Raw genomic sequence first — 23,196 nt, 5'->3', positions numbered from 1 at the left:
CTGGAATGGAAGGTGCTCTCCCAGCCCTCCCTTTGGAAACATCCCCAGCCAGCCTCTAGCCCTGGCTTCTCCTGCCCTTGTGTGGAGCCACCCCAGAGAATGTGATTGACAGTAGTGTTGACAGGTGACATTCCTGAGCCTTCCACTGGGCCATAAGCATTAGTGCATGGTACTTCTCACAATGGCCATGTGAAGTAGGGGTTCTTGTATCCCATTGTGCAGATGAAGAAACCGAGACCCAGGGACACAATAGCTTGTCCAAGGTCACAGACTTGCAAAGAGGTGGAGGTGGGAGGACACCAGGTCTGGCCAGCTCCGGCGCCTTGGCTCTGAACTGTGTCTCATGATTTCCACAGCCCAGGCAGCCCAGGTCTCTGAAGCCAGGGGAGGGGTCACTGGGTTCCGTTCCTCCTTCTCTCCCGAGTCTAGCCTTATTCCTTCTAAATTCTCCATCCATCCCGCTCCTCCACATCACATAGCTTTAAAAATCAACATGATGTTTTGATAGACATATGGATAGCGAAATACTTACCATAAGCTAGCCAATTAACATTTCCATCATCTCACACTTGCCCTTTTTGTGTGTGTGGCAAAAAACACCTAAAATCTACTACAAAAGATTTTGCTAGAAGCAGAAATCTCCAGTGTTAACTCTAGTCCTCATGTTGTGTGTTTATATTAGATCTCTAGACTTATGCAGCTGACATATCTGCTCTTTTGTATTCTTTCTGCTTTGGATCCTATATGTGCTTTGTACCTTCTATAAAAGGATAGTTTTTAAAAGGTATATTCAAGTAGGGGTGTGTGTGTGTGTATATACATCTATATATATATACACACACATTCTTATACATATACACATATTTGTAATTTTTTTTTTATTTTTTTGAGACAAGTTGCTCTGTCACCCAGGCTGGAGTGCAGTGACATGACCATAGCTCATAGCTCACTGTAGCCTCCCAAATTCTTGGCTCAAGCAATCCTCCCACCTCACTCTCCCGAGTGGCTAGGACTACAGATGCATGCCATCATGCCTAATTTATTTTTATTTTTGCAGCGATGGGGTCTCACTATGTTGCCCAGGCTGGTCTCAAACTTCTAGGCTCAAGTGATCATCCCACCTTGGCCTCCCAAAGTGTTGGGATTATAGGCAGGGGTCATATAAAGTATATTTTTATGTATATATAAAAATATATATATCAGTACAAAGTATACTTTGTCTAAAGTACTTTGCAGAAAGCCTGAAAATACCCTGTTCTTTGTATATTTTGTATCCTCATACCTTCTTTTAAAATGCATGCATCTGGGCTGGGCACAGTGGCTCACACCTATAATTCCAGCACTTTGGAAGGCTGAGGCAGGCGGATCACTAGAGGTCAGGAGTTCAAGACCAGCCTGACTAGCATGGAGAAACCCCATCTCTACTAAAAATACAAAAATTAGCCTTGTGTGGTGGCACATGCCTGTAATCCCAGCTATTTGGGAGGCTGAGGCAAGAGAATCACTTGAACCCAGGAGGCAGGTCGCAATGAGTCGAGATCATGCCACTGCGCTCCAGCCCAGGCAACAGAGCGAGACTGTCTCAAAACACAAACAAACAAAAAAACATGCATCTGGAGTTAGAGGCAGCTGAGTTCTTCCCAGGCAAACCTGGGAGTGTTTTTCATCAGATTAACAAAGGACATGGGTGGATTTGGCTCATAAGCTCCTTGCCCATTGCTGTCCACCAGGTACTGAAGGTCAGGGCTGTCCATTAGGGAATGTGAGCCACACGTGCAGTTGGAAATCATCTAGTGGCCACGTGTTTAAAAGGCTAAATGAAACAGGCAAAATTAATATTAATAATATATTTGATGTAACTCGGTTTATCCAAGATATTTTTGTTTGTTTGTTTGTTTCCGAGATAGAGTTTTGCTCTTGTTGCCCAGGCTGGAGTGCAACGGCATGATCTTGGCTCACCGAAACCTCTGCCTCTTGGGTTCAAGCAATTCTCCAGCCTCAGCCTCCCGAGTAGCTGGGATTGCAGGCATGCACCACCGCGCCTGGCTAATTTTGTATTTTTAGTAGAGACAGGGTTTCTCCATGTTGGTCAGGCTGGTCTCAAACTCCCGACCTCAGGTGATCTATCTGCCTCAGCCTCCCAAAGTGCTGGAATTACAGGCCTGAGCCACTGTGTCGTCCAAAATATTATAATTTCAACATATGCACAATGTTAAAAAAAAATATATAAGCTATTATAGTCTTTTTTTCCTCACGGAATTCCGTGTGTGTTTTCCACGGAGAGCACTTTGGATGCATCGCATTGCATTTCACAGAATGAGTGACTCTGAGGAGCTTGTGGCACTGTGTTGGATGGCACAGCTTTAGACCCAGGCCAGCTAGGGGCCTGCAGCCGCTTCATATCCCCCGAGTACTCTGAGTTCTGGGAATGCAGCAACCCCCCAAACAGGAGCATTGAGGTTCCTGTGGTGCCTTCTAGTGAGGGAGAAGACACTGACACATTAGCAGAGGTGCAGTGCGGCAGGCCTGGTGAAGGCAGAGAATAGAAAAGCCAAGGAAGGGATAAGGTGTCACCGTGAGGCTGGGCTGGTCAGAAACATGACACTTAAGCAGAAACCGAATGGAGCAAGGGAATGTGGGGTAAGAGCCTTGGAGGCCAAGGTCAACAACTGCAGGACCCCTGCGGTGGGATGAGCTCAGCATGGGAGTGGCGGCAAAGACCCATATGATGAGGGGAGGGAGTACAGGGGGGACCCTGGGGTCCCAGATCTACTGTGTGAGACCTGGGAAGCCAGAGCCACTGGGGGGCCAAGCGCAGTGGCTCACGCCTGTAATCCTAGCGCTTCAGGAAGCTGAGGCAGGTGGATTGCTTTAAGCCCAGGAGTTCAAGACCAGCCTGGGCAATATGGCGAAACCCCATCCCATCTCTACAAAAAATATAAAAATGAGCTGGGTGTGGTGGCGTGCATCTGTGGTCCCAGCTACTCAGGAGGCTGAGGTACGAAGATTGCATGAGTCTGGGAGATTGAAGCTACAGTGAGCCATGAACACACCACTGCACTCCAGCCTGGGGGACAGATATGACAGAGTGAGACACTGTTTTTTTTTTGTTTTTTTTTTTGTTTTTTTAAAAAAAGAAAAAAAGGCACAGAGCCACGGGGGGCATCTGATCAATGTAGGAAGATGAGCAGCATCAGTGGAATCCATTTCCATCCCAGCCTCTTCTGCAGGCTGTTGGGAGATGGGAGGGCCAGCAAGTCACCTGGCCAACAGCCAACCAGGACTCTTCGTTTCCTCTCCCACAGGAGACCAAGGGCAGCGTGGCTGTGCGCGTGGCTCTCGGGGAGACCCAACTCGTCCAGGAAGTGCGGCGCTTTCTCATAGACAACGGGGTCAGCCTGGATTCCTTCAGCCAGGTGAGTGCTCTCGGCAGCACCAGCCAGTGGCCACTGGAGAGTCGGGCATGGCCTTTCCAGGGGAGACGCAGATGGATTTAAGGATCTGGCCTTCTAAGGACTATTACTGGTTTCTAAATTGTCTCTAAAGAAGGGAAGAAATGTTACATGGGCTCAGACAAGTGGCCTATCTGATCCTGATGCTGTCTGTCCAGAGCCATAGGTCTGCCTCTAACCCCACAGTTCCCCAACACAGATCGGGACCCCCAACATCTCACTCCCCTACCCAGTGACTTCCCAGAGCATCTGTTGTCTGTTCGGGGACTTTGACCCTTCTTGAACGTAGTAGGGAAGAGTCCAGCACCTCCATGCGCCTGTTCTTCGCGAAGTAGCAGGTCTTAGATTTATGGATGGCTGCAGCTTAGAGGGCCCCTAAGACATCATGAGACCCCTTCATTTTACAATCTGGGATACCAACGCTCAGAGAGTGGGGAGGTGACTTACAAGGTCAAACAGTATTTGTGAGAGGAGCCTGGACTAAAACTCAGGGCTTCTGATTCCCAAAACAGCCCTTTCAGCAGCCTTCCCAGGCCTTAAATTTTTGCCTCAAGATGGATAAGGAGGATGGATGGATGAAGATGGATAGGGGATGGATGGATGGATGGATGGATGGATGGATGGATGGATGGGTGGATGGATGGATGGATGGATGGATGGATGGATGGAGGATGAATATGGATAGTGAATGAATGGATGGATCGACTGGATGGGTGGATGGATGGTGGATGAATATAGATGGTGGATGAATGAATGAATATAGATGGTGGATGAATGAATATAGATGATCGATGGATGGATGGATGGATGGATAGATAGACGGATAAAATAAATATACTAATAGCTAACATATATTAAGATTCACCAAAGCACTCTTCTAAGTTTACGTGTTTAATTGGCTCATTTCGTTCACATGGCCACCGTGTGAAAGCAGCAGTACTGTGCTTCCACTCTCCAGAGGGAACCACAGTCACAGAGGGGTGAAGTCACTTCATAGCTCATAATGGTGGAGCTGAATTTGAACACAGGCTTTCTGGCCCCAGAGTCTCTCTCTAACTGTAACACTGCAGCCTGAGTTGCATCTAAAAGGCCCACTGGTGCCCAGCCTTTCCCACCTGCAGATGGTTTTCACTCCCCTCACCTCACTCAATCCTCATATTAACCCTGTGTGGCCTCTATAAGATGGGTGTGACTGTTAGCCGATTTTGCAGATGAGAAAATTGAGGCCCACAGAAACAAGGTAATTGACCCAAAGTCTCAGGTTAAATTAGCAGCTGAGCTAAGACTTATTCCCAGATAGGCCATATGCCTAGATTTTTCCATTATATTTTATTGGCTCTTCTATTCTCCTCCAACATTACTTTTTAATAAAATTATTGCTAACGTTTTCAGAGTGCTCATATTACATGTACTTTTACTAACCCTTTTAATGAAAGCTTTTCCTAGAGCTATCCTGTGAAATAGATGCTCTGTCCTTGCTGTCGCTGCAGGAGCTGAAGCACAGTTAAATACATTTCTCAAGGCTGAATAGCTAGTCGTTTAGTTTGAATTCTCCCAGAAGCAGATTCTGACACAAGGATTCAAGGGCAAACAGTATTGGGGGCGGTGCAGAAAAGCCTGGTGAGAAAGGGATGCGGGGAAGGGGAGGAGCCCAGGGTGCAGAGTGTGCTGCTGCAGTACGCTGCCCTGTGGGTGCCTAGAGCTCTGCCTAGGGGAAAGCCTGCAGCGCTCATACCTCAGTCTCGTCCCACCCGAGGACAAGGGGAGCAGCAACTCCTGAGAGCTGGGGTCTGCTCCCAGGGGGCGTTAACTCTGCAGCGCATCCTGCTGGCTGCACGTGGTAGCAGGTGGGCGGTCTGTAGTTCAGGAGCCTTGGTACTGAGATGCAGACACCAGCCCCTGGAAGCTTTGGAAGGTGCAGCCCTGCTCACGAGTGGAGGAGGGGCTGGGGTTTGATCCAGGAGCTCCAGCTTCAGAGCCCCAGGCCTTACCCGCCTCTGTAGAGCTACCTGGCAGCCTTGCAACAAGGATCATGCCAGAGAGGGTGGTTCCTCCTGGGTCCATCTCCTAAGTGCCTGGTTGCTGAGGTTCCAAATGGAGAGCCTCATCTGGAGACCCCCACAATCCCTGCTGGTGTCAGCTGGGGACCCTCCTCCCTCCTGTGGTCCCACATGTGGGCATTTCCTCTCTGCAGGCTGCAGCAGAGCGAAGCAAGACTGTGATTCTGGTCAAGAACCTCCCAGCAGGCACCCTGGCGGCCGAGCTGCAGGAGACCTTCGGCCGTTTTGGCAGCCTAGGCCGCGTGCTGCTGCCAGAGGGTGGAATCACCGCCATCGTGGAGTTCCTGGAGCCCCTGGAGGCCCGCCGGGCCTTCAGGCATCTGGCGTATTCCAAGGTAGGGCTGCTGGAGACCCGGAGTTGATCTGGAGAAGGACCAGTGAGGGCTGCTTCAAGGGAGAGGGTGCACTGGACTGTGGATTCACAGATTTGGCACGTGGGAGCTCACCCTGAACCACCGGTCTGGATCATGGTTGAGTGTCATCCCTACCGCCTGAAAACCCATCTGGAAGGGAAGAATGGGAGAGGGAAGTTTTTTTTTTTTTTTTTTTTTGAGACGAAATCTTGTTCTGTCGCCCAGGCTGGAGTGCAGTGGCGCGATCTCTGCTCTCTACAAGCTCCGCCTCCCGGGTTCACGCCATTCTCCTGCCTCAGCCTCCCAAGTAGCTGGGACTACAGGCGCCTGCCACCATGCCTGGCTAATTGTTTTGTATTTTTAGTAGAGATGGGGTTTCACCGTGTTCACCAGGATAGTCTTGATCTCCTGACCTTGTGATCCACCCACCTCGGCCTCCCAAAGTGCAGATGTGAGCCACCGCACCCGGCCGGGAGAGGGAAGTTCTAAACCATCCTCCAGAAAGCATGCCTTGGTTCCTTGCCTGACTCTAGCTTTTCTTTGGCTTTCTTTACCCATGTTAATTTGGATTAACATTTTAATTTTAATTAAATGTGTTCATTCTTTTTTTAAAAAAATGTATTTTATTTATTTATTTTTAAAGACATGATCTCTCTCTGTCACCCAGGCTACAGTGCAGTGGCGCCATCTTGGTTCGCTGCAGCCTCAAGCTCTGGGACTCAAGCAATCCTCCCTCCTCAGCCTCCTGTGTAGCTGAGACTATAGGCATGCACCACCACACCTGGCTAATTTTTTTATTTTTTGTAGAGAGCAAATTTCTGGCTAATTTCTCTATTTTTGTAGAGAAAAAGTTCTCCCTATTTTGCCCAAGAATGAGCATTCTTGATGCTTTTGCAATCTTGTAGCTACAATGAGATGAATGAAAGTCATTTCTGTAGGTGGGGCTGTCTCCTGGTTCTTGGTTTAGAAAAAAGCCAACAGTTGTGTATTAGTTTGCTGGCTGCGGCTGTCATAACAAATTTTCACAAGCCAGTTGGCTTGAAACAACAGAAATAGATCGTCCCACGGTTCCAAAGGCCACAGTCTGAAATCAAGGTGTCAGCAGGGTTGTGCTTCCTCTGAAGGCTCTAGGGAGTCTGGTCTGTGTCTCTTCCAGCTTCTGGTGGCTCCAGGCATCCCTGGCCCATGGCTGCATCACTCCAGTTTCTCCCTTCATCCTCACGTGGTATTTCCTCTTCTCCTCTCAGTCTTCCTCTGTATTTCTCTTAGAAGGACACTTGTCATTGGATTTAGGGTCTGCCTGGATAATGCAAGATGATCTCATCTCAAAATCTTTCACTTAATGAAATTTGCGAAGATACTTTTTCCAAACAAGGGCACATTCGTGGGTTCTAGGAGTTCAAGACATAGACATACCCTGTGGGGCCACTGCAAGTGTTTTCTGTTTATACGGCACTTTAGCACTTTGCAGACCTTGGTGTCCCCCAGCAATTCTGATAGATAGATATTCATGTCCCCCAGCAATTCTGAGAGATAGATATTCATGTCCCCCAGCAATTCTGAGAGATAGATATTCATGTCCCCCAGCAATTCTGAGAGATAGATATTCATGTCCCCATTTTGCTGGTGAGGAAATGATTTCTCATTCTCTGCTACTTTAACCCCATAATAGTGTTTAGCTTGTGACTCTGTGGTCACTAAGCTCTCAGGAAGTCAGTCTGTGCCTGACCCATAAGAAAAATTATCTAGGTGGGGCCCCATGACTGAGATGTGAGCATCCTTTGGAATGTGACACCATCCTTTCTTCCTTCTGCTTTGGGAGGACCTGTCCATCACCAAAGGCTCTCTCTGTGTGAGCCACAGTTTGAGAGCACTGACTAGGTGAGGCCTCCTGTTTTGAGCAGTGTCTATTTCACCAACAAGAAGACTGCTGTCTTCATTTTGCACATATGGAAACTGATGGCCTCTCTGATGCCCTGGCCCACGAGCGCACAGCTCAGTGTGATGCAGCTCGCTGTCTGCACGCCAGTCTGTTTCACTCTGAAGCATGTGTATGTTTCTGAAACATAACTAATTTGCAAGGCTTTCATGGAGTATGAAATTTGAAAAGATTCAAAAAGGGCATTTGTTGACAAGTCTCGCTCCCTCCCCGTCCTGCAGCTCCCCAGTGGCCACCTAATGAGGCAGGTGTCATCAGTGTCTTGTTTATCACCCACCCCCGGACCCCCCCCTTTTTTTTTTTTTTTAAGAGACAGGATTTCCCTGGAGTACAGTGGCAGAATCCTAGCTCACTGCAGCCTCAAACTCCTGAGCTCAAGGGATCCTCCCACCTCAGCTTCCTGAGTAGCTAGGACTACAGGTGTGTGCCACTATGCCCAGCTATCCTTTTAAGAAAATAACATCTGCATGCACACACACGCACGCGTATACAGGTGTTGCCCGTGGTTATATGCACATAGAGAGAAAGTGTGTTCTCTTAACGGGTATTTTACACTTCCTCCTGGAGAGCTGCACTTTACCAATGATGTGCTCTCTCCTCGTCCCACTCCCATCTAAAGTATAAAACTTTAGCGTTTCATACTCTGATTGGAGAAAGCACAAAGAGGGCCTTGGAGCTACTGTATGTCTGGTGGCAACAGAGACTAAAGCCTCTCTCCTGTACCCTGAGATGCAGATCGGGGGCGAGTGTTGTCCTCAGGGAGTAGACAGCAGTCAGGGCTCTGGGCTGGGCTCCTTCCGGCTCCATTCTTGGGTGAATTGCCCATCCTCTGTGACCCTTGGGCTGTGATCTGCATGGGACTGAGTCCCTCCCTAGCAGTGTGTTGTAATGAGGACCCACAGGGCCATCACTCTTGTCTCTGCAGTTCCACCATGTCCCCCTGTATCTGGAGTGGGCTCCAGTTAGCGTCTTCTCCAGCACAGCCCCACAGAAGAAAAAGCTCCAAGACACACCTTTGGAACCTGCGGAAAAGGACCAAGCAGAGACAGAAACAGGTAAGAGCTGAGTCTGAGACCAGGATGCCTTGGGATAACAGGTGAGGGAAAGGAGGAGGGTGAGGGGCAGCGGGAAGTTTCTCATCGAGCCTCTGGTTTAAAGTTCTTTGTTCATGCTAGAGACTAGTGGGGCTCAGACTCAGATTTTATGGGCATGTCCTGTAAAAACCAGTGTCAAAATTATGGATGCAGCATGCTTTTAGTTTGTCAATTAAAGCTTGTAGGGGGAAAAAACTATAATCTGTTAACAAGGATTCAAAGCAGAGCAAGTGTAAACAACCTTCCTATTTCAAAGACGGACCAGAATGGCTCATGGGGGAGGGTGACTGGTATGGGAGATACTTATTCTCATGTCCTTGGAGTGGCAGTGCCCTCTGATGTCCAGTGACTGCAAAGGCAGGAAAGGAAGGGGAAGCCGTGGCCCTTGGGGGCCAGAGAGCACAGCCCCCACCCCCTGGCTAATGCTTCCTAGCTGGGGAAAGGGGTATCATTGGGCTTTGGGACTGGGCAGTACTTTCTTGTCAGGACTGCTTTGCAAATCACAAGACATTTCACATCCCTGGCCTGTGCCTCTGAGTGTCACGAGTGCCCCCAGTCCTTGTGACAACCTGGAACACCCCCATGCTTTCCTAGATGCCCACAGTGGGCAGTGTAGCCCCTGCACTGAGGACCTCATAGTCTGAGAACCATGACCACATCTTAGAAGCCAAGACGAACAGGACCACGTCATTCTATCCAGATGTTAAGATTTTCCTTGTCAGTAGTAACCACTCCCCTGTACACACCCACATTACAGCAACCAGTTGTTTAATTTATTAAAATAAGAATGTTAAAAAAAAAAAAAGTAATAAGTCCTCAGCTACTCTCTCCTTTGTTCTTGTATTTTTTATATATATATATAAGGACATTTCATAGTTTAAAAAAAAAAATAGTTGGGGAGAAACATTGTCAGATTTAAGATTTTTTTTTTTTTTTTTTGAGACAGAGTCTTGCTCTGTTGCCCAGGCTGGAGTGCATGATCTTGGCTCACTGCAACCTCTACCTCCTGGGTTCAAGCAGTTCTCCTGCCTCAGCCTCCCAAGTAGCTGGGACTACAGGTGCCTGCCACCACACTTGGCTAGTTTTCTTGTATTTTTAGTAGAGACAGGGTTTCACCATATTGGCCAGGCTGGTCTGGAATTCCTGGCCTCAAGTAATCTGCCTGCCTCAGCTTCCCAAAGTGCTGGGATTACAGGCATAAGCCACCATGCCCAGTCTAAGATTTTAATGAAATAGACTTTGCTGTACCTAACCTCCCCTGCCTTGTCCACATTTCTCATTTCCGTGTTTCACTGTGGATCTTCAGGACTGGCTCAGCCAGCGCAAGGCATTCAGAAGTGCTGGTCTGGAGGCCTGTTTCAGTCAGGAAGCAAAATCCTTCAGTCCCTTTGCGGTGTGAGGACCCAGAAGCATCCCCTGTCATTGGGGTTAGTGATGATTGGTGTAAACCTTGTGAAAGCCTGTCTCCTGCTCCTGCTCATTTATGAGTTAGCTCTCTCCACTCCGTTTGGATCAGGGTCTCCTTCAAAACCTGTGCTTGCTCCCATCAAAACAAAATTCTCTTTATGTCATCCTGGCTTGTTCTTCACTGTCTCCCCCAAATCACAGCTGCCTTGGTTTTCAGTTCAGTTACTACCCTTGAACCTAAGTAATGTGTTTTTTTGGCCCAAAGCAAGTTCTCCTTCGAAACACAGAGATCATCCAGGACTGAGCGGCACTGAAATCAAATCCGGAGGAGACCTCTTCCTGCAGCCTTGGGTGGCAACAGGAGGCAGGCGGGGGACACGTGGTGCCTCCCAAGGTGACCGCTTCCACCAGGCTTTTCATTTCCTTGTGTCCTGGGGATTCTTCCTCTCTGCTGTCTCCTTTGTTCTGTAACACTTGTGACAATTTCTATTTATTCTGTTTATTTGTTACTCGTATTTGTTTCCTGTCTATCTCAGCCAGACGTTGAGTTGTGAAGGCACGGAGTGGGGCTCTCTCCTTCACTGCCAGGTACCAAGCACCCCGGGAGGCCCAGGCATAGGGAAGCTCGGTTCACAGGTGTCAAGGGAATGAGTGAATGCATGAGAATCTGCCTCTGTCCCTTGGAAAGATGGGGCTGGGTCATACTTGTCTTTCTCCCAAGCCTCTGGCACATAGTAGAAGCTTAGTTAGGTTTGAACGTTTGGTTTTGGTTGTTAGCCCTGCCTCAGAACACAGTGGTGACAGTAATACATCTATCAGAATAATAGTGGGGGCTCCCATTTGTCCCCACCCGCACAAATGGCCCTTTATTTTATTTCAAATGCTTATCACTTCCTGGAATTGTGTCATGAATGGGTTCCTTTCCCTGGTGTTGCTCTGTCTGACTCTGCCCCTGGAATGGCCACTCCACACACCAAGAGCCCGTTGACCTTGCTCACAGCAGTATCCTAGCACCCAGGAATGTGCCCCCGTGGCTGGTAGTGATCAGGAAGTGCGTGTGAGCGAACCCAAGAGCAAAAGCAGCAGTTATGCCATGCCGGGCATGGTTCTAAGCCCTTGGCGTCCTCATCATGTACGGCCTAGAGCTTCTGGAGAAATGGCCCTGAGATTTCCAGTAAGCAGCCACTCTGTGACTGGACAAACCACCTGCCTCTCTGAGGCTCGGTTTCCATATCTGTAAAATGGGTGTGATATCTGCCCCGTCCCCCGAGGGCGTGGTGGGATGTCACATGCACATTACCAGTCTTCTGCTGCTGTTGGTGACCGAGTAATATAAATCACAGTGCATTTTGGGAGGCTGAGGCAGAAGGATCACTTGAGTCCAGAAGTTCAAGACAAGCCTGGACAACATGAAAAAACCCCATTTCTACGAAAAATACAAAAATTAGCTGGGCGTGGTGGTGCATGCCTTGTTGTCCCAGCTACTCAGGAGGCTGAGTTTGGAGGATCACTTGAGCCTGGGAGATCGAGGCTGCAGTGAGCCGAGATTGCACCACTACACTCAGCCTGGGTGACAGAGCGAGACCCTGTCTCAAAAATTAAATTTAGAAAAATATGTCACAGTGGATAGTCTTTAACTCACCATGGGCACCAACCCTGAGCCAGCAGCTGAGCTGGGTGATCAAAATGGACACCACACAGATGCACAGACCCCCTTCCCCTGGAGCTGCTGAGCTGTGGAGGACAATAGAGCTGTTGGGGGACAAGTGAGATGTCACAAGTAGTAATAGAAGTGGGCCCTGAGTACAGCAATGTCTGCAGCACAGCACAGGGTGTGTCGCGGAGATAGTGTGCTGTGGTTTACCGTCAGAGTGTTTTCCCACCCCTGCCCGCGGGTCCCCCAGCTTTCTGGGTCTACATTGCAGGTTTGAGCATGTCCCCAACAGCCCCTACCTCCCAGAGGGGCTGCTTTCCAGGGCCTGACCATGACTCACACAAAGAAGGCCTTAGAGCCCGGCCGGCCGCCGGGCCTCCTTTGGCCCGGGAAGTTGTGCGTGTCTGTACTAATTCCAAGCCCTACTGCGTCCTGCGTCATTGGTGAATTCCCACAGAGCTGATCTCCAGGGCCTCCTCCTGCCCTCTCACTGCAGGCAGCCCGTGCACAGCCCCTCCTGGCCGGTGCTGTTCTTTTCACCTGCTCCTCCCCCACCCCCGCCCTCTTTGCATTGTTCTCGAAGCTTCGCCAGATCCCTGACTCCCCCGTGGTATGAGGACAAGGAGGGCTGGGGGCGACTCAGCCAGCCCCCAAAGCCCCAGATTTTCTCAGGCTCCCAAGGAAGAAGAGTAGGAGGGGAGTGGACATAGCTTTTTTTTTTTATTTTACCCGCTTCCTTTCTGCAAAGCTCTCCTGTTCTCTGTACTAGTCTCGAGGGAGGGGGACAGCATGTTTTATCTCCCCACAACCAAGACCCTCACCTTCAGATAAAGGGCTCAGAGTGGGGGGAGGTCCTGAAAAGCTGCTTGCAACTGATAACAGTCTTTGCTGTCAGCTCCAGCGCCGAGAGCCGGGAAAGGGGAGGAGGCCGCAGTAAATTCTGTGGCCTGATTATAATAAAGCCCCATGTGGCGATGCGTGACTGGATTTGATTGTGCTAACTACAGATGGAAGCACATTTCCCCCTGCCTCTCCCAGCCCCCTCCAGCCCACCTTGCTTTTAGATCCTTCCCCTCACTCCCCCGCCCCCGGGCCCAACCCTGATTCCTGTCTCACTTCTCCCCTCTTTTTCTGGTTCCTGGTGATTTTGTTGGCAAACATCTGTTTGAGTTTCACAATACCTTATTTTTTTCTTTCCCATCTTTCTTTTATCTCCTGACTTGGGACCAGCAGCAGAAGTGCTTTTTAAAATAACCTTTGGCTTCATGGCCTTGGCTCCTGGCTGTCTCCACGCCTCTCTGGACACAGCCTGGCCTGGTGACTCGGGGAGCAGAAGCTGACTGGCAGTGGCGCCCAGCTGTGAACTCGGACGCCTGGCATTGGCTGGCCTTCCTGGAAGCATGAAGCCAGCAGCTCACCCTGCAGGGAGAAGGGGAAGGAGGGCCGGGGGCTCCCCACACTGGGTTGTCTTACCTCTCCCAGGGTTAGGGATTTCCAACATTTTCCCCTGGATTTCTCTCTCATCAAGGCCTGCTGGGCAGTGTGGGTAGCAGGGATGATATTAAGAACGAAACTGTTCCCTCACAGCACTCACTGCAGGCCTAGGCTCAGGTCTCACAGCCTGTTCTGCATTCATTCTCATCATCGTCCTGCACGTAGGCACCATGATGGCCAGCCCCTTTTTAGATGGAAAGAAGGAAGCACAGAGTTTGCATGACTTGAGCAAGGTCACACATGTGGAGAGAGCTGGGATGTGACCTGAAGCCATCAACTCTGAGGCCTGTGCTCTTACCTAAAACCCCACAGCTCCTCTTGATCACAGTAAGGGCTATTTCGTTATCGCTGTGTTCTAGGCACATGCCGAGTGCCCAACATACTCATCGTCCACAAGTAGATCTGTTCTGAGCCCAGTGCCGGAGATGCGGCGCCAACTGAGTCAGACTGGGTCCTGTCCTCAAGCTCTCCGTGTAGCTGGGGAGCACAGATAGAGGAGCAAACTGCTCCGTACGGTGATGCCAGAACAGGACAGGGCTCTGAAAACAGGAAAGCAGAAGAATGGAACAGCGAGTGGCTGGGCCCGGGCTGGAGACTGCTTGAACTACAGTAGACAGGATGAGCTCCCTGCGGGGAGGCTGTGTGAGAAGGAGCCAGGCCTGGGAAAGCAGCAGACCAGCAGAATAGGCAGAGGCCAGCAGGTGCAAAGGCCCTGTGGTAGGGAGGGGGGCTTGGCAGGCTCGACCACCAGAAAAGAGACCAGTGTGTTTGGAATGGAGGAGATGAACAGGAGAGAAGGGAAAAGGATAAGGAATGAAGTCAGGGAAAGTGGTGAGCCAGAGAGAGGGGCAGAGGGCACAGCAGCAAGGAGGCTCTTCAGTCATTCTGGTGAGGTGAGAGGTGATGGAGCCATGGCCTGACATGTGGAGGAAGTAGTGGATACTTGCATTTCCAAACAACCCAGCAAAGCGCAGGTGTATGAGGACTGCTGGCAAAGATAACAACTCTTCCCCCTTCGAGGCACACCAGCCACCGCTCATGGACCTGGGAGACCATGCTGAGGGCTGCTGGGCACTCCAGGTTGTTGTCCTTGTAAGACGGGAACTCCTGGAATGCCACGCTGGGGACTGGCTGGGTTCCGGGGCCTTGTGGGAGAGAGGGGGAAGGGCCATTACCTTTGTCAGTGGTCTGTATACACCTGTGTTTTGCTGGGTTTTGAAGCAACCTATACAATACATCCTATACAATATACTCACATTAATTTACAGTTCATTTAAACTTCAAATGTAGATTTTGCATTCTTTCTTGTTCATAATTATTATATCATCGTCTTTTTAAAATTTGGTAATTGAGTTTACAGTCACTCACTGTTCTGTTTAGGGTTTTTGTTTGTGTATGTATTTTTGGTGTCAGGGGAGAGATGGTTTTAATAAACTCCATTTTATAAGTAAGGGTGCTGAGACAGCAGTGAAGTTACTCGCCCAGGGTCATGCAGCTAGGTTGTGGCAGGGCTGGGACTAGGCCTGCCCTCCTCATCTTCCAGGGCCCTTCTCCAACAGATCTCTAAAGACCGTGATACCCTTGAATTGTTAGTTCTTCTAGGATCCAGGGTGAAGTTTCAGGTATAGGTTGGTGGTTGCTATGAATGCAGGGTTCGGGGAAAGAACGGACATCTCCAGGGTCATCCAGAGCCTGCGCTGTTGGAGGAAAGGCAGACCCCTTTGAGAACATCTTTCATTTCAAGCTGGGTGTTCCTCCCGAAGGGGAGGGTAAGAGGCTGACTTATGGGAGGTTGGAGATGTCAGGTGAGCCCCATGCCAGGCCAACTGCACACCCAGATAATAAGTCTTCACCATCCTCACATTTCCCTCTTGTTCTTCCTGGGCTGGGGCTAAGGGCAGCTGATCTGCCAGGGAAGGGATCTATCCATTCCTGGTCTCAGCTCTGTTACTAACATCACACCTCCCTGTGCAGGTGCCTGGGCATTTAAAGATGCCCTTTGCAGCACACCAGCCACTGCTCACGGACCAGCAAGGCAGTGTGGCGTCAACTCCAGCCACGCTAAGGGGTACTGGGCTCCCCGGGTTGTTCCCCTTGTGAGACTTGGAACTCCTGGAATGCCACACTGGGCACTGGCTGGGTTCCAGGGCCTTGGGGTAGAAAGACAGAAGGGCATCTGCCAGTGCCCTGGGGCAGGCTAGATGCAGGGAGCAGAGCACCGAGGCTTCATTGAGCTGGTGTACTTGTTGACTACTGCCTAATTTAAAAGTCACTTGCCATTAAGTTGCCAAGATTTAAAAACCGTGGGATTTCCTCTGTAAAGTTGGATTTCCTGCTTCTCTTAATAGATCTGAATTCTGACCACGCTAGGTTAACCTTTCTGTCAATTGGCCGGTGCCAAGGGGCTGCTCCCTTAAAGTGGCCATGAGCCCTCTTGGTCATCATCCCCACTATACTTTTTTCTATAAAATTTTTTTCCAGTCTTCCATGAACCTGTCTCATCAACCAGAAGGTGCCTGAGATTTCGGGTTCCGATGCGGCAGCCTCCAGAACTCTCCTTGGGCCCCCCGTTTTCTGTGATGTAGCTGCTGTGGTCATGAGTGAGACTGTACTCAGGGCATCCAACCATGTGCCTGGTGCATGGTAGGGGACCTCATCAGTGTTCTTTCCTTTCTCCTTTAATCTCCAAGATGTCAAACGCCAAGGAGGGCCAGCGGGGTGGAAATATCATTCCCTGCTGAAGGTCATGGTTTTCATCTCCATTGAAGTTCTGGTCCAGGACCTGAAGTCTTAGCTGCCTTGCATAGCTTTAGTTCTCCCCATTAGTGGTACTTTTTCCTCCAGCTTTGTTTGAAAGTTGGGTTTTGAGTACAAAGGGCCACACCATGGAGTCTGTCTTGTTGGGTAAATTGTGTTAGTTTCTTGGTTGGGGGAGGAGCCTTTGTGTAGATTTCTTTTTGTCCTGGTGTCTGAGCCTGGACTCTGGGCTTACCAGAGGGAGGAAGGCAGTGTGTTCAACTGATGTTAAAGAGATAGGATTATCATGGTAGCTGTTTCTGTAAGGACTTAAAAGGGTTGTTTTATGACAAAGTGGTCGAAGCTTAATTAGGACTTGAAAGCATTAGGCTTCCATCAGAAAGGGCACAACAGACAGAGGCATCTTTGGTGCTTGGCAGTGAGAGTGTGTGGAATGGAGCTGAACCCCAGAAAGCCCCCTTACATCATGCAGAAGTTTGAACTATGCAAGTGAAGGTGTAAGTAGAAGAAGCAGGCTGTCTCCATCAGCTCCAGCCTACCCGCCCATGGGACCTCCAGGTGCTTCTGCCAGGCTGGGGTGCAGGGTTTAACTCTTAAGGGAGGTCACTGGTCATCTGCTTAGAAACATTGAGGGTGAGGGCTGTGAAGGCACAGCCTGAGAACTGCTCTGAAGAATTGCTAAGACAGTTTGATTTCCTGGGGGATATGGGAATAGCTTCAGAAGCCTTGTCTTTGGAGGAGGAATTTGTCTCCAGGTCCTAATCATGTGACTTGGGAAAATTGGGGAGCTTGAAACGAATTGAACACATTTCCTCCTAAGATTTCTCAAAAGATCATGACACTGCCCTGTTCCAACTTCCTGAGGCTTCTGTCAGCTGAGAATGAAATCTACACGCTTAGGGGCACTGCAGCTAGCAGGTCTAGTCTCCCTGCTCCCAACTCCCTGAGCTGCAGCCACACACAGATAACATGCATGCACACACACACACACACACAGACACACACACCCCTTGCTAACTCACAACTTCACATTTGCTGTTTAGAGAACCTCTCTAAAGAGCCTCTCCCTAAAATGCTGTTCTTTCAGAGTAGGAGCGGCACAAAGTGCTAGCAGTGACAGGTTGAAATGACAACCATCCCTAATGCCATTCTCCAGAAATAAACCAGGAGCACTTTATGCGTCTCCTTCCTGTGATCCCTGTGTGTGTGTGTGTGTGTGTGTGTGTGTGTGTGTGTGTACACACTTGTATGTTTTCTCATAAATGTGCAGATCATGTTTTTTGTTTGTTTTTTGTTTTTGAGATGGAGTCTCACTCTGTCACCCAGGCTGGAGTGCAATGGCTTGATCACAGCAACCTCTGCCTCCCAGGTTCGGGCAATTCTTGTGCCTCAGCCTCCCGAGTAGCTGGGATTATAGGTGCCCACCACCATGCCCGGCTAATTTTTGTATTTTTAGTGGAGACAGGGTTTCACCATGTTGGCCAGGGTAGTCTTGAACTCCTGACCTCAAGTAATCTGCCCGCCTCAACCTCCCAGAGTGCTGGGATTACAGGCATGAGCCACTGCGCCTGGCTTAGATCATGATTTAAATTACCTTGAACATTTTCTAAAATTACAGTATACACTTTTTTAAAATCTTAATTTTTCTCTAACTTTTTTGTGATGAGCTTTGTTGTGTGTCATTAAACGTTCTTTGGAAACGTCATTTTTAATGACTACATATTATTCCAGCTTTTGGTGGTTCTCTACCTTACCTAGTCTCTTGTTTGTGAACATCGAGTATTTTCAGTTTTTCCCTGTGATGCATAACTCTGAATTTAATATGTATAGACAAAACCACACTTTTTGTGTATATGCTTCCTGAAGTAGTGCATATGAGGGATTTTGATGGTATATAACATTCTTTAGGCTCAAGGGAGTAGTAGTTAGACTCCCTAAGTTTTGCTCCCATCCTATAATTTTTGAAAAGTTTTAAGTTGCATTTTAGTTTGAAAGTTCACTAAGGGCTATTTTTTTGAGGAAAAATAACATTTTGCTTAGGCTTGTGGTTCAGTAAAACAGTTCACATGGTAATTTATTTTGAGGTTCAAATTAGTGTGAGCTGGTCCTGTTTAGGCTCTGTTTGGGGGCTGTGTTTCGTATTCCTTTCTCTTTACAACATAGCAGGGGCAGGACTTTCTGTCTCAAGAGTTGCTGAAGCTCAGCACAAGTTGGGGATCACAGTGCCCCTTCCTGCCACTGCCTGCAGAGGCAGAACCCCTTTACCTAGTAGGCTCTTTGCAGTTGGCCTCAGGGCTCTGGTGGGTTTGATATTATTTCATGGATTTGGTGTTTTTGTTTTTGTTTTGATGGGGGTTTAGTGCCTGATGGTGAAAGCCCAGAAGATGAAAATCCAACAGAGGAAGGAGTAGACAACTCTTCAGCAAACATGGAAGAGGAGGAGGAGGAAGAGGAAGAAGAAGAAGAGAGCCTCCCAGGGTGTACTCTGTTTATTAAGAATCTCAATTTTGACACAACAGAAGAGAAGCTGAAGGGAGTGAGTGGTTTCTCAGTCCAGTAGGGAGGGGTGTGGGATGGGAAACCCTAGTCTACTGATGTGGCTACTGCATTGATTCTGCCTTAAAACATGATTCGTGTTAATAGGCACTTGGGGACAACAACCAGCACCACCTTCTTGACCCCTTCTCCTGGGGTGTCCAGTAGACAGCTCAACTGAAGACTAGAGCAGTAGCAAGGCTGGCCAGGGGGCCTGAGAGGGGCTACCACATATGCTTTGGAGACATACCAGAATCTCTAGGGAGACCGTGTAATATGAAGGCAATAGTTGTTTCTATGATGTAAACTACCCAAAAGTAAATGTCAGCACAATCCTCTCAGCCTGCTGGGAATAATGGAGAAGCCACGTCAATGAATGAGGGTCTGGGCCTGACCTGGAATCCCTGGATGGGGTGAGATTTTTGCATTTATGGGAAGAGGGAAGGGGATGAAAGGGCAGGGAGCTCCAAATAGAAGGTTAGTAAAAGCCAAATGAGGGCTGTGCTGAGTGAGGGCAGGGGGCTTCTAGAAGGAATTGGACCAGCGATCAGGAAACAACGGGGCCTCCAGTTCCAAAGAAGTGGGGTCTGCAAGCTCCCCTACTGTGTGGCACCTCCCTCAGGAGACCCTTTATTTCTAGATATTGGGCTTGGCACAGAATAAACACTCAATGGGTTTTTCAGTTTTTTGTTTAGTTTTAATGAATAACAACAGCAGGCTGATAGCCATCAACTTGTTCTGGGAAAGAAGCTGGCCATAAGAATTGACCTGATTGGGCCGGGTGCGGTGGCTCAAGCCTGTAATCCCAGCACTTTGGGAGGCCGAAACGAGCGGATCACGAGGTCAGCAGATCGAGACCATCCTGGCTAACCCAGTGAAACCCCGTCTCTACTAAAAAATACAAAAAACTAGCTGGGCGAGGTGGTGGGCGCCTGTAGTCCTAGCTACTCGGGAGGCTGAGGCAGGAGAATGGCATAAACCCAGGAGGCGGAGCTTGCAGTGAGCTGAGATCCGGCCACTGCACTCCAGCCTGGGCGACAGAGCAAGACTCCGTCTCAAAAAAAAAAAAAAAAGAATTGACCTGATTGATTTCTAAAAATCCCTCTGAACCCTAAAATTCTATCATGGGGTCAAGAGAGAAGACAGTGTTCACTGAGCCTCAGGGGTAGGAACATGGTGGGCAGATGATACGGAGGCAAATGTTGGGGTGTGGTAGAGAGGCAGAGGGTCACAGCCCCTCTGTTACCCTCTGGCTCAGCCTCTGTGATGTGACTGTCCCCTTACCTATCAGAAGAGCAGCCCCCCAGCAGAGATACCCTGACTAAAGCAGCAGCGTTTAAGGAGCCAAGATTCACCTTATTAAGCAATTGGAAACCCACCCTTAGACTTGCCTTTGGCTACTTCCTGGTTCCATTTTTGTTTTGCTTTGCCGTTAAACAGCGGCATGTGCTAGTAGCATCCAAAAGGTAGATATGTTAGAATATGTCAGATAGATTTGAACATTAGTTTTATTTCTGGTGCGGTTCTGGTATGGGAACATCGTTATCCGGGATCATTGTTTCCTGGGAGATGCACGTAAACAGCAGCCCAAGAACATCCTCTGAATTCAAGGATTCTGGAGCTGGAAGTCACAGCCAAGATGACCTAGTTCACTCTCTTCATGGAACATGGCTGGAGGCTGAGCTTCAGAGAGGCTGGTTCACTGTCCTTGGGTCAGACAGTCCACTTGAGGCCTCGGGGGAAGAGCCCCTAGTTCCCAGGGCTCCTGTCTCACGCCCTGAGTGGAGAGCCGTGGTTAGCAATCAGCCTCCTTGGGCTTGGATCCCAGCTTTGCTCCATGCTAATGATGTGACCCTGAGTGAGTCTGTCAGCCTTTCTGTGCCATAGTTTCTTCATCTGTAACATGGGGATGTTAATAGACTCTTCTCATGGAGTTGTTTTGATGACTGGATGAAGGAGATATTCCAAGTGAAGCACCTGACACTTTAAACACAAGAGTCAGTAAGCGGCTGCTGCTCGTAGTATTTGTTTCTCAAGATTCTCCCTGGCCCCTGGGCTTCCCCGTTGCCCATTGGTGAATGGGCACCTGCCTTTCCCTGGGCCCCGTGTGTAGTGCTGAAGACACAGTCGGGAACTAGGTAAACATGGATTTTGCTATGATTGGGTTTCAAATTCTAGCAAAGGAGACAGAAAAAGTTAAGGGGAAAATAGAATAGACTATGACTTAAAATTTTTGTAAAAATTATTTTGGCATTTGGTGCAGGGGGCAGTGAGAGGCCCAGACTGGGACAGTAGACCCCATGCTCCGGAACTTAGGCCCGGCTTCCCGATTGCATGATCTACAGTCAGTCTCTCACTGTTCTGTGTCCTACTTCCTCCTTCTAAAACTGGAACAAGAAACAAGCCCAGCTGCTCTTACGGGGAACCCTAGGGGACTGTCCAGGTTACTTAAAGAAGGTCATCACTCATCACCTCAAAATGTTTTGGGGACCCCAAGTTGTCCATATGGCAAATTTGGGGGTATAGTGTTTGACAGGGGCCCTTGCCTGCATAGTGGTTTAGAGCTGCTGATGATACTTGTTACTTTCTTATCCAGGTGTTTTCAAAAGTGGGGACAGTGAAGAGCTGCTCTATCTCCAAGAAGAAGAACAAAACAGGTATTCCGCATGAAATTCAGAACGTATTCAGTATTCAGCCAGAAAGAGTGGTTTCCAAAAGAAGCTCCAGCTTCAGACAAGGAGTTGGGGGAGTTCTCCCTTGCACATTTTGAAGGTTCTCTTTTTTTCCGAAGCATGGTCGGCCTCAGACTCTTTGAAAGTAGCCCCTCTTTCTATTCCCCTGGAGTCTCCTGCTTTCCAGTCGAAGCAGCCTCTCAGGTCAGATCCTCCTAGAGCCTCCAGCACCTCAAACCGCCGGGGTGGTTTCAGAGTGGTGCCATTTGTGGGCAGATAGCGAGGACCCTGGATGGTATCTAGAGGCTCTGCCTCCTCCCAGCACGTCTGTGCTCTGAAAGTTTCCTAGAAAATAGCAGGAAACAACCAGTCTTGCGCTCTCCCTCTTCCCTTCTGAGGGAGATAACCCAATTGTAGATCTTCTGGAACATTCTACCAAGTCATTAACCACACAGATTTTCCTGAGTTACTAACCATGCACCTCCCAGGGCAGTGGGTACATGGGCAGGCAGAGAGCACCCTCATCTCTCCATTCGGCCCTGGGTGCTATCCTGAGTCTCCTGGCCTCTGCTGGGCTGTTCTCCAGCCCTGGCTTCCTGCAGGGGATACGTCCTTGCTTTTGCACAGCCGTGCCAGCCCTATCCTGAGTCCCTTTGGTTTGGCAGGATTTGTAGGAATGCCACATGTGTCAGCCCAAACTGTGTCCTGAGCACCTGCTGAATGCAAAGTACTGGGTGGCCAGAATGTCTACTGTTGAGTTATTCCTCAAACAGTCCCCAGGCCCCACCAGGCAGCAGGCACGGTGTTAGTTATATATAAGACTGAGGGAGACGCAGCCCTGCCCGCACCATGCACACAGTCTAGCTGGAGAGAGAAATGCGCTGGTGGTTACAGCAGAGTGCAGCAAGAGGTTGGATGGCAGGGACAGGAGTCCAGCACAGGGGATGGATGCCACATCAGCCCAAGGCTGGGAGGGTTAGGGGCGCAGAGCAGCCAGGCGGCGGGAACAAGGTATTCAGAGGCCACTCACACTAGTGGCCAAGCCTGGGGAATTTGTTGAGGAAGAGGCAGGAGATATGCCTAGAAAAGTAGGCGAGTTCCAAACCATGAAATGGCTTTTATGCCACACACACAGAAGAGTTTTGACTTTTCCCCAGAAGTACTGAGGAGCCATGGAGGGTTCTAAGCAGACGTATGGCACAGAAGTCAGAGCATCTTTGTATTCATTTACCAGGCTGCCATAAGAAAGTGTCACAGACTGGGTGGCTTAAATGACAGAAATGTGTTGTCTCACAGCCATGGAGTCTAGAAGTCTGAGTTCAAGGTGCCAGTAGAGTTGGTACCTTCTTGGGGCTGTGAGGGAAGGTCTGTTCCAGGCCTGTCTCTGGGCTTATAGATGGCCGCCTCCATGTTCACAGGGCATCCTCCTTGTATATGCCCATCCCGTGTTCAAATCCACCCACACTTTTTTTAAAAGAACAGCAGTCATCCAATCATACTGGATTTAGGCACCACCCTAATGACTGCATTTAATTTATTTTTATTTTTCGAGGCAGAGTCTGTTACCCAGGCTGGAGTACAGTGGTGTCATCTCAGCTCACTGCTGCAACCTCTGTCTCCTGGGTTCAAACGATTCTTTGCTTCACCTTCCCCAGTAGCTGGGATACAGGCATGTGCCACCACACCAGCTAATTTTTGTATTTTTGGTAGAGATGGGGTTTCACCATGTTGGTCAGGCTGGTCTCGAACTCCTGACCTCAAGTGATCTGCCTGCCTTGG

General features: G+C 49.2%; 1 protein-coding gene across 1 annotated transcript in view; it reads left to right on the top strand.

Annotated features, from left to right (window-relative positions):
* The window catches only part of RBM19 (RNA binding motif protein 19), a 141,609-nt gene that overhangs the window by 20,662 nt on the left and 97,751 nt on the right, over positions 1–23,196 (top strand). The window contains exons 14-18 of the mRNA XM_008004832.3: positions 3,306–3,416; positions 5,647–5,847; positions 8,730–8,859; positions 18,571–18,746; positions 21,342–21,402. Coding sequence (XP_008003023.3) covers positions 3,306–3,416; positions 5,647–5,847; positions 8,730–8,859; positions 18,571–18,746; positions 21,342–21,402 — 679 coding nt within the window. The remainder of the gene's footprint in view (positions 1–3,305; positions 3,417–5,646; positions 5,848–8,729; positions 8,860–18,570; positions 18,747–21,341; positions 21,403–23,196) is intronic.

This window comes from Chlorocebus sabaeus, chromosome 11, assembly GCF_047675955.1.
Source record: "Chlorocebus sabaeus isolate Y175 chromosome 11, mChlSab1.0.hap1, whole genome shotgun sequence".
NCBI lineage: Eukaryota > Metazoa > Chordata > Mammalia > Primates > Cercopithecidae > Chlorocebus > Chlorocebus sabaeus.
The sequence above is the reverse complement of the archived record's forward strand: the minus strand, read 5'-3'. Positions and strand labels throughout refer to the sequence as shown.